Source organism: Phoca vitulina, unplaced genomic scaffold, assembly GCF_004348235.1.
Source record: "Phoca vitulina isolate PV1807 unplaced genomic scaffold, GSC_HSeal_1.0 scaffold2, whole genome shotgun sequence".
NCBI lineage: Eukaryota > Metazoa > Chordata > Mammalia > Carnivora > Phocidae > Phoca > Phoca vitulina.
The window spans coordinates 53,557,328-53,574,235 of NW_022589705.1; the positions used below are offsets into that span (position 1 = coordinate 53,557,328).

Here is a 16,908-nt window from a genome sequence, read left to right on the forward strand (position 1 = left end):
TTTAATTGGATTATTTGTTCTTTGAATTTTATAAGTTAACTCTAGAGAACAAACTGATGGGTACCAGAAGGGAAATGGGTGGGGGGAAGGCTGAAGTAGGTGATGGGGATTAAGGAGAGCACTTGTCATGATGAGCACCAGGTGATGTATGGAAGTGCTGAATCACTATACTGTACACCTGAGACTAATATTACACAGTATGTTAACTAACCAGAATTTAAATAAAAACTTTAAAAAAATTTATCTATTAAAAAATAAGCCTCAATGTTGTTTTTCTGTGAATAGTATTCACACAGTCTCATTAATGTTTAAGGCGATGGTCCCACAGAAATAAAATTTTATGTAAATCTTTATGAAAAAAACTTTTTGGTTCAATGTGCATTTTTTAAAAATTGAAATATCATTAACATACAGTATCATATTAGTTTCAAGTGTACAACATAATGATTCAATAACAACAATAAAACAATGGTTAGATGCCATGAAGTAGGTGGCAATGCCTTAACTATGTTGTGTGGTGTCAGGCCCAAGGGCCTCTTCCATCCTTGTCAAAGTGCTTGCTAACCTCCTCTCCTTTCATAGAATACTCCTTATGAAATATTTAAACAACAGAGTATTAGAGGATGTTGTTTAATTTAATTACAAAAAATTCAGAAAAAACGCAGTATGTTTAAATTCAAATAAAAATTTCATAGAAAAGGTTTTAATTTGAAATATTTCGTGAGATGACTGGTGACACTCATGATAAACAGATGTTTAACAATATAACAGAAAAAGTACTGATTGCATTTGCCTGTCCTTGTACCCTTTCCCCTACAACCCAGGTCAGGTTACATGTCAGAGGAGAGTGCCTTTTTCCCCACATGAAATAGTCATGTCATAGAATCAGGGAAAAGAGCCTGAGCACAGGGTCTTGGAGGTTTCTTCAACATGACAAAAATTATATTAACTTATTAGATAAATCAGAAATAAGCAGAATTTTTATATTGTCTACTATTAACAGTGTAACCATCTAGAATGAGCCACGTATGTATTATAAGTTTCAGAAGAAAAGGTCAATGTCACTCAACTCTTTGAACATGAGCATAAAAATTTCTGGAGGCCAACACTACTTGCATTCATGAAGGAATGCATAATAATATTCAGCTGAGATATTACAGAATAAACAACCTAAATTTCATGGAAAAAATATTCTTGTATATGTTCTCCAATGAAAGCCTTATGATACTAATTGGCCAAGGAACTGTATGACTGTTTTCAACATTTTCCCCAATTACTGAGATACTCACCTGTTGCTCTAATTCTCCAACAGCATCATTTGTAGGAGAGCTCAATATTTCTTTACTCATCAACTAGGAAATTAAAATAGTAAACTTAAGTACAATAAAGAAATGTTATGAAGTAAAAATAGGTTTACTTGAGAGTAAAATGCTTCATATTTAGTTTTCCTTTGCCATAATTTGATGATCCTTAGAATATTATTCAAATAAAAATTTTATTAGAGGCTTAAGCTAAATAACACAATATTCAACCATTACATCAGTGAGGACATCAGAAGTAAAGGGTACTTGAAATACATAGATATATTTAAATTACCTGTATACTGAAAAATTACAATCCAAGTTCTAAAAGATGAACTACTAAATAAAACTGATAATAATAACTAGTATTAATAAAGATTCTTCCATAAAATAAATTAACACTTTTAAAATACAGCCTTTAAATGAGTGATATGGTAAAATTCCTAATTTGAGAAGTCATTTTAAAAGTAGAAGTTACAATTATATGAAAAAAAAAAGGATGCTATAAAAAGTAACTTTTTTGCATCTGAAAGGCAGATTTATTGTTGTGATGCTTTAAATTCAAGCCCACAATGCAAACTCAGAGCGCACAAACGAACTTCTTATGAGAGGTCTCCCTCCAAACCATGCCCCTGCCAAATTCTGTTTGCCCTCACTAATCCTCCGGGCCTCCTCTGCATTCCACATCATCTCAGCCCTTCAGGCTGATGTTAAGAATCAACATGTACCATATGAATTCTGAATTCTTCTAGTTGACTTTACACAACTAGAATGGCTTGAACCCAGGCTACCTGGCTCCCAAACCTATCACCATATTTGCTCACAGTACTAACATTCTGAAAATGAACATAAGATATATTTCCACACATGCTTTAAAATTTTGGGAAAGACTGTTCTAATTGGCAGGGAAAAAAGAAGAAATAAAAATTCTTATCTGGTGAGAGGTTGTTTATCCTGCTTAGGTGAAGTTATCTAAGGGAACCTGACAATATTATCTTTTTTAAAATACAGAAGTACTAAAATTGAGCTTGAAGTCCTTTTAAGATATTTTGGGTAAAGAAAAGAAGGGAAGACACACTAGCTTAAGGTAAGTAAACCTGCTGCAAAGGGCAAGTTTATACAAATAGAAAAATATACATTCATAAGATTTATGTGAAAATTTTTGTGTCATTTGGTTAAGGATTTTCATATATATGTGAATATAAATAAAAACTTACCTCTTGAATAGCAGTCATGACCACATGTTGAACAGACTCTTCTAGTGTCATTATATTTTGAATATGTTCTGTGATTCAAAAAAAAAAGATGGATCTGATAAAAATCCACTCTTGACCCATGGAACTTTAGCCATTCAATTAACAGCATAAAAGTTCATTTACCATACATACTTCTTTATGCAAGTATTTTTCCACAAGAAATATGTCCACTAAAATCAGATAAGCAGAATTGAAAATATTCATATTTTTAAATGTTTTCTTTTTCCTAAAGAAGAAAACCTCTAATTTCCTTATAAGGAAGAGAAAGAGAAGACATTATAATCTTAAAACAATTATTACAATTTCCTCCCTGTTGTTAGATATTCAGTATTATAGGATGAATCCATACATATTAAATGAATTCCTAAAATCTTCAGCCTAGAAAGTTACATTTTATCACCTACTTAGTTCATTTCAGGAAGGCTTTTAAAGAAGGGACTTATAAAGCCTCCTGTAAACGTGTGCTCAACATCCATCAAGTCTCATCTCAAGGAGATACTTACGCCTTACCACAAACACACAGGCAGTAAGTTGATTCTGTCCCAATAAGAAATGAGGAACCATAATAAAAAGTGTTTCATATTTTTGCATATTTCACTTTGCATATTTCATATATTTGCGTAATCCACTTCAACTATATGTTCTCCAGCTAAAACAATATCCAAAAAATTCCAAATTTCAAAAAAAAAAACTTACTATTTTCAAATACTTTTATCGTTTTAATGATTCTTCTGGAAAACTTCTGAAAGTTCTCTCAATCTTTCTTTTATTTGTAAAGCCAAGAACTGGACAAAGACTCTGATAGATTCTGGTATGCACCAGAAGTAGGGAGTGGGCGGGAAAGGGGAAGAATTAAGTAGAGAAAGCACAAGCTATGCAATGGTTTCCTTTAACTGGATTTTCTGGATAATGAAGTGTTTCGAGTCTGCTGAAACCTTCAAAAAAACTATCTTTATTCCCACCAAGATAAACAGGGTACTACTAACCAAACAAGGTCATTCTTTCAAGACTGAGACTGTTGCTATACCTTGGAATCATTTTGAAATCAATTCTCCCTGCAAAGCATAAAGGTGTGTAAGCTGTTTTACATTTTGTATGTGTTTTGTTTTTAAGTTTTAATTAATTTACTCTGTTTTTCTTTCATTTATTTGCTCACTCCTACAAGTTGAGAGCCCACATACCTCCAAAAATAAATCCAATTAAGAAACACTGATGTTTTTAATAATGACAATGAAACTATTTTATATTTACTACTTGCTAAATTTTTATTTATGTATGTGGAAACTTAATTTCCTTTTAAAATTCTGAGGACAAAATTGCTAAGTAATGCTTGGAACTAAATAATGAAAATAATACTAAAACTCATGGCAGGTAATAAATCATAACTTAGGGGAAAATTACAGCTTAAAATGTCAATTATAACTTGGAATAGAAAGAATTGATTAATTCACAAGAAAATAGATGAAATGAGATAAAAGATAAGAATAGATATTAAATAGTACAAACAGAGTCAAAGCCAAAAGTTGGTTCTTTGAAAAAGACTACTAAAACTGACAAACATGGGAGAGGGAAGATGTGAGGGTTGCTGGAGGGGCCATCAAAGGATACAAAAAAATAAAAAGATGTAAAATATGACATCATATACATAAAACGTGGAGAAGGAAGTCTATTTAGTGCTTTCAGAACTTGAGCAACCATCAACTTAATACAAATCGCTATACAGGATGTTATGTATCAACTCAGTGGCAACCAAAGATCAAAAGCCTATAATAGATACACAATAAACAAACAGAAAAGAATCCAACCATAACCCTAAGGAAAGCCATCAAACCACAAGGGAAGAGAGCAAGAGAAGAAAGGAATGCAGAACTACAAAAACAACCAGAAAATAATTAACAAAATGGTAATAAGTACATACTTATCAATAATTACTTTAAATGCAAATGGACTAAATGCTCCAATCAAAAGACACAGGGTGAGGTAATGGATAAAAAAACAAGACCCATCTATATGCTACACCTGTATGAACCTACAAGAGACTCACTTCAGACCTACAGACACAAATAGAGTAAAAGTGAAGGGATGGAAAAAATTATTCCATGAGAATAGAAGAAAAAAAAAGCCAGAATAGCAATACTTGTATCAGACAAAACAGACTTTAAAACAAAGACTGTAGCAAGAGACAAAGAAGGGCACTGCATAATAATAAAGGGGTCATTCCAACAAGAGGATGTAACAACTGTAAATATGCACTCAACACAGGAGTTACCTAAATACATAAAGAAAATATTAACAGCCATAAAGGGAGAAATTGATAGTAATACAGCAACAGTAGAGGACTTAACAACCCACTTACATCATTGGATAGAACATCCAGACAGAAAATCAACAAGGAAATAGTAGCTTTGAATGACACATTCGATCAGATGAACCTAACATATATACAGAATATTCCATTCAAAACAGCAGAGTACACATTCTTTTCAAGTGCACATGGAACATTCTACAGGACAGATCACATGTTAGGACACAAAACAAGCCTCAATAAATTTAAGATGATGGAAATCATATCAAGCATCTTTTCCAACTACAACAATATGAAACTAGAAATCAAATACAAAAAAAAAAAAAAAAAACTGGAAAAGAACACACATACAAAGAGGCTAAATAACATGCTACTATATTATCAGTGTGTTAACAAAGAAATCAGAGGAAACTAAAAAAAAAAAATACATGGAGACACAACAGTAATGAAAACACAACAGTCCAAAATCTTTGGGATGCAGCAAAAGCAGTTCTAAGAGGGAATTTTACAGTGAACCAGGCCTACCTCAAGAAACGAGAAATCTCAAACAACGTAACCATATACCTAAAGAAACTAGGAAAGGAAGAATAAAACAAAGGCCAAAGTTAGTTGAAGAAAGGAAATAAGAAAGATTAGAGTGAAAATAAATGAGAAAGACTAAAAAACCATAGAAAAGATCAATGAAACCAAGAACTGATTATTTAAAAACATAAAACTGATAAGCCTTTAACCAGTTTCATCAAGAAAAACAGAGTCAACTCAAATAAATAAAATCAGAAATGAAGGAGGAGATATAGTAACTGGCAACCACAGAAATACAAAGGATTATAAGAGAATATTTTGGGAAAAATTATATACCAACAAGTTGGACAACCTGTAAGAAATGGATAAATTCCTAGAAACATACAATTTTTCAAAGTGGAATCAGGAAGAAATAAAAAAATCTAAACAGACCTATTACAAGTAATGAAACTGAATCAGTAATAAAAAATAGCTTCCAATAAACAAACATCCAGGACCAGCTGGCTTCACAGGTAAATTCTACCAAACATTTATTATTATTATTTTTATTTATTTTTTTTTTTAAAGATTTTATTTATTTATTTGAGAGAGGGAAAATGAGAGAGAGCACATGAGAGGGGGGAGGGTCAGAGGGAGAAGCAGACTCCCTGCCGAGCAGGGAGCCCGATGCGGGACTCGATCCAGGGACTCCAGGATCATGACCTGAGCCAAAGGCAGTCGCTTAACCAACTTAGCCACCCAGGCGCCCTCTACCAAACATTTAAAGAATAGTTAATACCTAATCTTATCAAACTATTCCAAAAAAAACAGAAGCAGGAAAACTTCCAAATTCATTCTATGAGGCCAGCATGACTTGGATATCAAAACCAGACAGAGACACTACAAAAAAAGAAAATTGCAGGTCAATATCTCTGATGATCACAGATGCAAAAATCCTCAACAAAATATTAGCAAACCATATTCAATAACACATTAAAAGGATCATTCACCATGATCAAGTGAGATTTATTCCAGGGACGCAAAGGTGGTTCAATATTCACAAATCAGTCAATGGGATACATCATATCAACAAGAGGAAGGATAAAAACCATGTGATCATCTCAATAGATGCAGAAAAGCATTTGACAAAGTACAATATTCATTCATGATAAAAACCCTCAACAAAGTAGATTTAGAGAGAATATATCTCAACATAATAAAGGACATATCTAAAAATCTCACAGGTAACATCATGCTTAATGGTAAAAAAAAATGAAAGTTTTTCCTCAAGATCAGTATCAAGATAAGGATTGCCATTCTCACTACTTTTATTCGACATAGTAGTGGAAGTCCTCACTGCAACAAGAGGACAAGAAAGGAAATAAAAGGCACCCAAAGTTTTAAGGAAGAAGTTAAACTGTTACTATTTGCAGATGACATGCTACTATATATAGAAAACACTAATGACTCCACCAAAAAACTATCAGAACTAATAAATGAATTCAGTAAAATTGCAGGATACAAAAATAATATACAGAAATCTGTTGTGTTTCTATACTAATAATGGAGTAGCAGGAACAGATATTAAGAAAACAATGCCACTTGCAACCACACCAAAATAAAATACCTAGGAATAAATTTAACCAAGGAAGTGAAAGACCTATACTCTGAAATCTTTAAGAAATTCGATGAAAGAAATTGAAGATGACACAAATAGAAAGATATACCACGCTCACAGACTGAAAGAATTAATACTGTTAAAATGTCCATAATACCCAAAGTCATCTACAGATTCATTGCAATCCTTATCAAAATACCAACAGCATTTTTCACAGAAGTAGAACAAATAATCCTAAAACTCTATGGAACCAAAAGAAACCCTGAATATCCAAAGCAATCTGGAGAAAGAACAAGGCTGGAGGTATCAGAACCCCAGATTTCGAGATATAATACAATGATGTAGTAATCAAAATAGTCTGGTACTGGCTTAACAACAGACACATAGATCAATGCAACAGGATATAGAGCCTAGAAATAAACCCACACCTGCATGGTCAATTAATCTGTGACAGAGGAGGCAAGAACATACAATGGAGTAAAGACAGTTTCTTCAATAAATGGTGCTGAGAAAACTGGACAGCTACATGCAAAACAATGAAACTGGATCCCTTTCTTACACCATACACAAAAATAAACTCAAAATGGACTGAAGACCTAAAGGTGAGACCTAAAACCATAAAATTCCTAACAGAAAACATAGGCAGTAATCTCTTGGACATCAGCCTTAGCAACATATTTATGGATACGTCTCCTCAGCCAAGGGAAACATAAGCAAAAATAAACTACTGGGACTATACAAAAATAAAAAGCATTTGCATAGCAAAGGAAACCATCAACAAAACAAAAGGCAACCTATTAAACAAGAGAAGATATTTGCAAGTGATATATCCAATAAGGGGTTAATATACAAAATATATAAAGAACTACTACGCCTCAACACCAAAAGTACAAACAATCTCACTAAAGAATAAGCAGAGGGCCTGAACATTTTTCCAGAAAATAAATACAAATGGCCATCAGATACATGAAAAGATGAACAACCCTAGTCATCATGGAAATGTCAATCAAAACCACAATGAGATACCACCTCACACCAGTCAGAAAGGCTAAAATAAAAAACACAAGAAACAACAAGTGTTGGCGAGGATGTGGAGAAAAAGGAACACTCGTGTGCTGTTGATAGGAATATAAATTGGTGCAGCCACTGTAGAAGACAGTACGGAGGTTTCTCAAAAACATAGATAGAGAAATACCATATGATCTGGTAATTCCACTACTGGGTATTTACCCAAAGAAAACCAAAACACTAAATCAAAAAGATATATGCACCCCTATGTTATTGCAGCATTATTTATAATAGCCAAGATATGAAAGCACCCAAATGTCTGTCAATAGATGAATGGAGAAGATGTAGTATATGTGTGTATATATATACACATATACATACAATGGAATATTACTCAGCCATAAAAAAGAATGAGATCTGCCATTTTCAACCACACGGATGGACCTAAAAGGTATAATGATAAGTGAGATAAGTCAGATAAAGACAAATACCATATGATTTCACTTAACATGTGAAATCTAAAACAAAATAAAACAGAACAAAACAAACAAATGGACTCTTAAATACAGAGAACAAGCTGGTGGTTGTCAGAGAAGGGGTGAGTGGGAGGATGAGTTAAACAGATAAAAGGGATTAAGAGGTACAAACTCCCACTCATAAAATAAATGAGTCACAGTGATGAAAAGTACAGCATAGGGAATACAGTAAATAATATTGCAATAACATTGTATGGTGATAGATGGTAATGAAACTTATCTTGGTGAGCTTTGAGTAATGTACAGAATTGTCAAATCAATTTGTTGTATGCCTGAAACTAATGAATGTCAATTATACTTCAATAAAAATAAAAAATAATTATAAATAACCAGTAACTGAAATAGAAACGAAGCATTAATCGAATAAAAAATAAGAAGGATAACAACAGAAAAATTCTAGATTTATAAATTAATTGCTATTTGTCAATTTGTAATTAAACATTTATGGAAGTTTTCCATAAGCAAATTCTCCTTATTTTGTGAAAAAAACCCAATATATAGATCTTTGACATTTTCTCTAAGTGAGAAATAAAAGTCTGTGGAGAAACACTCACTTGCCCTAGAAAAAAAATAGCTAGTTGATGATAGAGATGGACTAATACCAAAGTTTTCTGATACCCAATCCTTGTTCTTTTTTATTAATAAGCAATTAATTTCATATATTTTATTTTTCTCCTTCCTAAATTTGTTCTTATTGAATTTAACCTGTTTCATATTTTTACTTCATTAGATAGATAAGACTGAATTTATCTTCTAAGGTCCTGGTTTAAAGTACTATACAAACTTAAGTACCCAACATATTCTTATAAAGGTGATGTACTAAGACCAAGTTTGGATGAATCATACAAAAAACATCAGCATCAAAAATCTCACTACCCAGACTGATGCAAGCCCTGAGGGAAGTAAATCTTGGTCTGTTCAGTTCATCATTTCATTCACTACATGCATCCAAAAATGATCTTTTGTACTCATTAGGATATGGATCACAGTGTTTGTATATACCAATATAATATACCAATTCCATTTATGTCATCAGACTGCTTAACTGGAGGATACACTAGACAGGCATTCTTCTGAAAAGAGCAGAATATCACTTGAAGAAGCTTGGATTATAATTTAGTATCTGCATATTTATAAAAATCTGAATCAATCTAAACTTCTATCTTACATATGAAACAGAAAATGTATCAGATGAATAAGTACAATTTTTACTGAATATCCACTAAGTCCTAAGCACTGAATATACAAATTAAATTAATTAAACTAAAATACATTTAATTTAGTCACTGACTATAAATCTCAGAATCCAGGTACAAATAGGATACTTAAGATTTGTAGCTTTTTAATGGCAGAACTGGGCTAGACTTAACACCTCCTGGGTTACATTTCCAGGTGCTTTGTGACAAGGTGTAGTAGTACATTTTTATGCTACTTTCTATAACAATGTAGGTTGTTTCTAGAAAGTAAACTTCCCCAAATTAACTTTGAACTGATTGAAATTCACTTACCTTGCTTCTTTTCACAGTTGACTGCACAGCCTAAAATAAGCTGGAGCAATCTCCCAAGCTCCACAGAATCTGAACATTCAATTATTTGGTTTAAATCAGGGATAAGTTCTTCAGAAATCTGCTGCCCCAAAAACTGCAGTATTAAGACAATAAATTAGATCACTCATTTCTGTAGACTACAAAGAATTTATTACATTTAATTATTACAAGGAAAACAAACTATAAATAGGATTGTGAAATGACTCAGATAAATTAACAAAATGATAAATCCGTAATTATTGACTGAAACCAGTTAGCAAAGTTGAAGCAACATCCCCAAATTTTGAGTAACCAACCAACAGCAACTAAAATGGTTTTGCATCAAATAACTTTGATCCCACTGTCTGAGGGATTAAGAAACCCCTAGACTGATCTTTTATGACAAAAACTTATGCCTTTCCAAAAATAAACAGATTTATGTTAAGCTGAAAGATAAGCATATTTTGATGCATGACTGATTAATAGTAAACCACAGTATAAACCATGACACTTGCAAATGAACAGCAAATCTAACAAATCTAATGGATTAATCTTTCCTGGCCTTATCTTTATTTTTTTTGGCTCATTAAAAAGTTTTCTTGGCATTAAAAAGCTCTAAAATGAGTTTGAGGCATTAACAGGTTGAAAAATTTCAATCTTAAAATTACTGGAAAAAATTACAAGTATAAATATGTGACAACTTTAAAAAATAGAAACCAAGTCTTTTAATGGCAAAACCAAACCAAAAGTTTTTTAAACATAAGCAATAAGCTTTCTTCTATCAAATAATCCTACTAGAGAACTTGTTATGATACTAAGAAAAAAAAAAACCTACTTGAATAATGTACTATCTAAAGTGACTTTAATACTACTTTCACTTTGCTTTTTTCCCCAATTTACTTGCACAAAAGCATAATTTCACAGTATACCTTTGTTGCTGTTTGCACTGAGAAGGTCAAAATAATACTTTACATAGGAAATACTTCAATTTAATTATAAAGTCTACTTTACAGCATTGCATAAAATCAAATCATTTAGAGATGACGGTAATTCTCTTGGAGAAAAGAACAAATTTCAAGAGTATCAATATAGAAGCAACATTATTTTACAAATCAATATATTACATTTAAGCCTGTTCATGTTCACAAAATTTGAGTGTTCTGAAAATGGCAAAAAAAAATACATTCTAATTATTACATTTTAGTAAGATGTTATAAACAAAACTCCAGGTTATTTTTTGGTGTCAATATAAATATCATATAGAATTTTGTATTTAAACAATGTCAGATGTTTTTCATACCTCACTGTAATAACTCATAATTCCTTGAAGTACCTTCTTTAAATTACTAGCCTAATGGGGAAAAAAAGAATAAGAGTTCAATAAATTATTTCAAATTAGCAATGAAAGAAAATTTATGCCAAGGTGAAAGACAATAAAAACTCTGGCCTCATAAAAATGACAACAAAAAAACATATATTAGAGTTTTATAAATACAAATATATGATATTTTTTTAACATGAAAGCTTTAATCAGAATTTGATTAAAAGTATCTTTATGCTTTCATAGATTAACCAGAGTGGTGCTATCTATTTATTTATTTATTTTTAAAAGATTTTATTTATTTATTTGACAGCAAGAGAGGGAACACAAGCAGGGAGAGTGGGAGAGGGAGAAGCAGGCTTCCTGCACAGCAGGGAGCCTGATGCAGGGCTCGATCCCAGGACTCTGGGATCATGACCTGAGCCAAAGCAGATGCTTAACGACTGAGCCACCCAGGTGCCCTGAGTGGTTCTATTTAAAGTGAGCTGCAATGAAGTACCAACTTTAAAGATTTAACTATGAGCATGTCAACCTCCAGTCACAAGTGAGTAATAGGGTTTCTATTTATTCTCTTGCCACAAACAATAGACAACAGGACAAAATACAAGGAACGACGTTTTCCAAGCTTTAGCCACTGGACAATATGGAGGAGGAAAACAAAAAAAGATGAGCCCAACTCTAGTCCAAGATTTCTCTCTGGAGGCAATTTTCATTCCATGAAATAAAGTGGTAGAAACTAAACAAAGCCTGATGTTCTCACTGAGTTGAGGAGATAAGACATCAGAAGTTCAGGAAGGTCAAGGGAGTTAGAATTTGCAGGGCAGACAAAGAGGTGAGCCCTACAGTGAGAAAATGTTTCACAAATTTGCACAGTGGTTTGTCACTTTCAGCTGAATACCAATTTGCATGTGCATGGGTGAAACTCACTGAGATTAAACAAAAATAATTTCACTTTTTTTAAAAATTTTTTTCCCCAGTCAAGAATAGCTTCCGGGGCGCCTGGGTGACTCAGTCGTTAAGCGCCTGCCTTCGGCTCAGGTCATGATCCCAGCGTCCCGGGATCAAGCCCTGCATCGGGCTCCCTGCTCCGCGGGAAGCCTGCTTCTCCCTCTCCCACTCCCCCTGCTTCTGTTCCCTCTCTAGCTGTGTCTCTCTCTGTCAAATAAATAAATAAATAAATAAAATCTTAAAAAAAAAAAAAAAAAGAATAACTTCCAAGGAAAAAACAATCCAAGGAACTTTAAGCTGAACAATTCCCAGAGCTTACACAGGGCCAGAAATTGTTCAAATTCCCACCAGCCACAGTGAAGAGACTATCTACATCGACAAGCACTCACTAAAGACCCTGAAAAGGTCACACCTTAGTAAAGGGTCTAACCTAGCCCTAGAGGAAAAATAATTCTAGATCTATCTCCTAACCTCCAAAGCTTCGAAAGGATCAAACCGATTCACAAGTATCTTAACTGCCTGCAAGAACAAAGTCCAACACTCTTTAAAGGAAAACAAAAAATCCATCACTCAACAATGAAATTCATACTGTCTAGCATCCAATAAAAAACTACTACATATGTGAAGAAGCGGGAAAATGTGGATCATAAGTCACATAATTGACCGTGAAAATTCAGTCAATAGAAATGGGCCAAGAAATGAGAGATGAAAGAATAAGAAGACAATAATGTTAAAACTGCTAGCTTCAATTTGTTCACAGATTTAAATGAAAACAGGAATATAAGAATAGAAATGTTTTCTTAAAGCACAAAATAAAGAAATGGCCTCTAGATTAAAAAAAGGAAGACTCAACTGTTAGGTGTCTACATGAAAGACCTAATATAAAGACAGATTAAAAGAATAAAAAAAAAGATACACTAAAGCAAAAAATAATCATAAAACTGGAGTGGTTACTTTAATTATCAGACAAATTAGACTGCAGAACAAAGATTTCCGGGGATAACAAAAGGTCTTTCATAATAATAAACAGATTCATTCATCAAGAAGACATTTAAAAATTGATGTATAGAAACTTATTAACAGAATTCAAATTACATGATTTAAAAGTTAACTAGAACTGAGAGAAATCAACAAATCCACAATCACCGTTAGAGATTTAAGGACTCCTCTTCCATAACTGATAGAATAATCAGACAGAAAATCAATAAAGATATAAAAGATGCAATAGTACTATCAATACATTTGACATAATCCATCTGCAGAATACATGTTGTTTTCAGGTGCACATAGAACATTCACCAAGACAGACCATATGTTAGGTTGTAAAATAAGTCTCAATAAATGTAAAAGAATTTCTCAATACAGAGTTATGTTCTCAAACAAAAATGGAATTAAATTAGAAATCAATAAATACAAGAAAAGTACCTTAAAAATCCTCAAATATTTACAATTTGAAATAACTATTTCTAATCTACCTGTGGGTCAAAAGAAACCACATGGGAAATGAATGAATATTTTGAACTGAATGAAAATAGGAACACAGCATGTCAAAATGTGTGGGATGTGTAAGGCAATGTTTAATATTAGGAAAATAAAAGACCTAAAACTTATGATTTAATTTTCTACTTTAAGACACAAGAAAAAGAAGAGAATATGTAAGTAGAGGAAAGGAAATAATAGAGAAGAAATCTATAAAATAGAAAACAAAAGCTAGTTCTTAAAAAGAAACCAATAAACTTGAAAAATGTCAAGCCAAACTTATCAAGAAAAAAAGAAAAGACACAAATTGCCAACATCAGTAGAGAAAGAGGATACATCACTAAAGATCAGAGTCATCAACATATTTTTAGCAAAACAATTAAGAACAACTATATGTCAACAAATTGGATAACCTAAATGAAACCCAGTTAAGAACAGTTAAGAACAATTGTATGCCAACAAATTGGATGACCTAAATGAAACACACAAATGCCCTACAAGACACAACAAAACTGACCTAAGAAGAAATGGAAAATCAGTCTGGTAGTTTCTTAGAAGGTTAAATATATACCTACACAATGGGATACAATTACATTCAGGAATTTACCCAAGAAAAATTAGATATATGTCATTACAATTGTACCCAAAGTAGGTAAACACAGAAACAATTCCAATAGCCATTAACAGGTGAATGGGTAAGCAAATTGTGGTGTATCAATGTAATGAAATACTACTCAGGGAAAAAAAAGAAAGAAAGAACTAATACAGGCAACATGGATGAGTCTCAAAAACATCACAGCGAGTGAAAAATGCCAGACACAAAGAGTAACAGAGTATATAATGTCTGATTCCATTTATATGGAACTCTAAAAATCTACAGTGACAGAAAGCAGATCCATGGGGCCAAGCGAGGAGTGGGGATTAACTGGGAAGAGGCATGTAAGTTGCATGTTTTGGGTTAATGGAAATGTTCCACATCTAATTATGACAGTAGTTACATAAGAACATACATAACTCAAACTGTACACAATAAAACGCACCCTTAAATTAATTTTAAAAAATGATTTAATTTAGTGTTAATTTTAAAATCACTGTTTGGATTAAGTGCTTCTACTACTTATTTTGTATACCTTTATTCTCCAGTTGTCACCAATATCCTCTTTAATTCGGCTTAACCAAGATTCATTGAACCAAGCTACATCACTGAAACAAAAATACAAGTGCAAAACAGTAAGATGTTTTTGTTACGTAGAAAGCATCAAATTAAATCAATATATTATATCAATATTTATATCGTAAAGCCTGCCCTTAATAAGAGTAGTTAATATTATTTAAATGAACACACTGAATTTTTAGTAATTCCTAAGGATTTCTTTTGTAATTTCTCATAATTACTTAATTCATTAACATCTTCAATTTAATAAACATTTACTAAGTATCTCATACTAGATAACTCTGGTAGCAGGAAGATGTAAAAGTCCCAATCCTAAAGGGGGAAAAAAAAAAGAAGAAAACTAACATTTTAATGTGTCTACTCTGTATTAAGCACTGTGCTTGCTGTTTTTCCATAGTGCAACATTTCAATATCATAGTAATTGGCAAAGGATTGGTTATGATTATCCTCAATCTTACTCTTCAGGGAACTGAGGATGAGAGAAGATAAGTGATTTTCCCAAAGTGACACTAGTACATGGCAAAGCCCAAAATAAATCTATTTGATTGTAATTGAGTAGAATGAGTGTAATGAGAAGTCTACAAGGACAAATTTAGTTTTAAACTTGTAAAGTTAAGTCATATTAATATCGAAGGCCAAGACAAAGAATTGCTATATCAATTTTTTAGGTTTCAAAGAATAACATTTGACTATAGTGAACTGTGTTAATAGATCATACATATTCTAAACAAATATTTGGATGCTTGCTCTGAGTAAGGAATTGAGCAAGATTAATATGAAGATGAATAATTTACTACATGACTCTTAGGGAAATAACTATTAAAGTGGGAAAGAAAAGAGCACAAAAACTATACTCAAAGGAGAATGAGAGAAATGCTGTAATCGTTAAACAAACACTACAAACTAACAGAATAATAGTACTAGCGGAAGTCTTCGAAGTCTCATCTAAATTTTTACTTCACACATAAGCCAACAAAAGTGAGGGAAGAGGGGCGCCTGGGTGGCTCAGTCGGTTAAGCGTCTGCCTTAGGCTCAGGTCAGGATCCCAGGGTCCTGGGATCGAGTCCCACTTTGGGCTCCTTGCTCAGTGAAGAGTCTCCTTCTCCCTCTCGCTCTGCCTACTTGAGCTCTCTCCTCCTCTCTCTCTGCCAAATAAATAAAATCTTTAGAAAAAAAAGTGAGGGAAGAAATCAAAGGGATTCTTTTCCAAGGCCTGAAGTTAAAAATGTAAAGCTGAAACTAGAACACAGTGCTTAGCTTTTCAGAAATCATTCTGCCTCAGATGCTCTAATATAGAAGATACCACTTCTGACTGGGGTAACCAAAAATGACTTAGCCGTTTCTAATTCACCTATGTGGAATCTGTAGCCATTTTCTTCTGAGCAAATTAACGTTAATTTTATTCAAACTTTCCCAGATGCTAAGGCTACAATTACCAAAATAATTTGGCTAGATGTATAAATGGTATATTTCTAACCAAGTATTTACCTAAAAAGTCTGATCCATAAGTGAGTCAAACTGTATCAAAGCAAATTCACTTTCTTTTGACATCAGATTAAGTGAAATAGGTAAACCAGTTGTGATGGTTACTTTTATGTATCACCTTGGCTAGGTCATTTTTTCCTCAAACATGCTTGGATGTGGCTACGAAAGTATTTTTTAGATAAGATTATCATTCAAATCAGTGGACTTTAAGTAAAACACATTACCCTCCATAATGTGGGTGGACTTCATCCAATCAGCTGAAGAAAAAGAATAACCTCCCTCAAGAAAGAGTGAACTCTGCCAACAGATCGTCTATGGACTCTAGTTACAACATCAGCTCTTCTCTAAATCTCTGGCCTGCAGACCTGACCTGTGAATTCTGAACTTGCCAGCCTCCACTATCACGTGAGCCAATTCCTAAAAACAAACCTCTCTCCCCACCGTGTATGT

General features: G+C 32.9%; 1 protein-coding gene and 1 non-coding gene across 2 annotated transcripts in view; both read right to left on the reverse strand.

Moving 5' to 3' along the window:
* The window catches only part of HOOK1 (hook microtubule tethering protein 1), a 59,807-nt gene that overhangs the window by 30,871 nt on the left and 12,028 nt on the right, over nucleotides 1-16,908 (reverse strand). The window contains exons 3-7 of the mRNA XM_032427696.1: nucleotides 14,930-15,002; nucleotides 11,352-11,402; nucleotides 10,034-10,166; nucleotides 2,519-2,586; nucleotides 1,290-1,352 (exon numbers count right to left, since the gene is read on the reverse strand). Coding sequence (XP_032283587.1) covers nucleotides 1,290-1,352; nucleotides 2,519-2,586; nucleotides 10,034-10,166; nucleotides 11,352-11,402; nucleotides 14,930-15,002 — 388 coding nt within the window. The remainder of the gene's footprint in view (nucleotides 1-1,289; nucleotides 1,353-2,518; nucleotides 2,587-10,033; nucleotides 10,167-11,351; nucleotides 11,403-14,929; nucleotides 15,003-16,908) is intronic.
* LOC116627145 lies at nucleotides 461-587 on the reverse strand. Its single transcript, XR_004298435.1, has one exon. It is a non-coding gene; the product is annotated as a U6atac minor spliceosomal RNA (small nuclear RNA).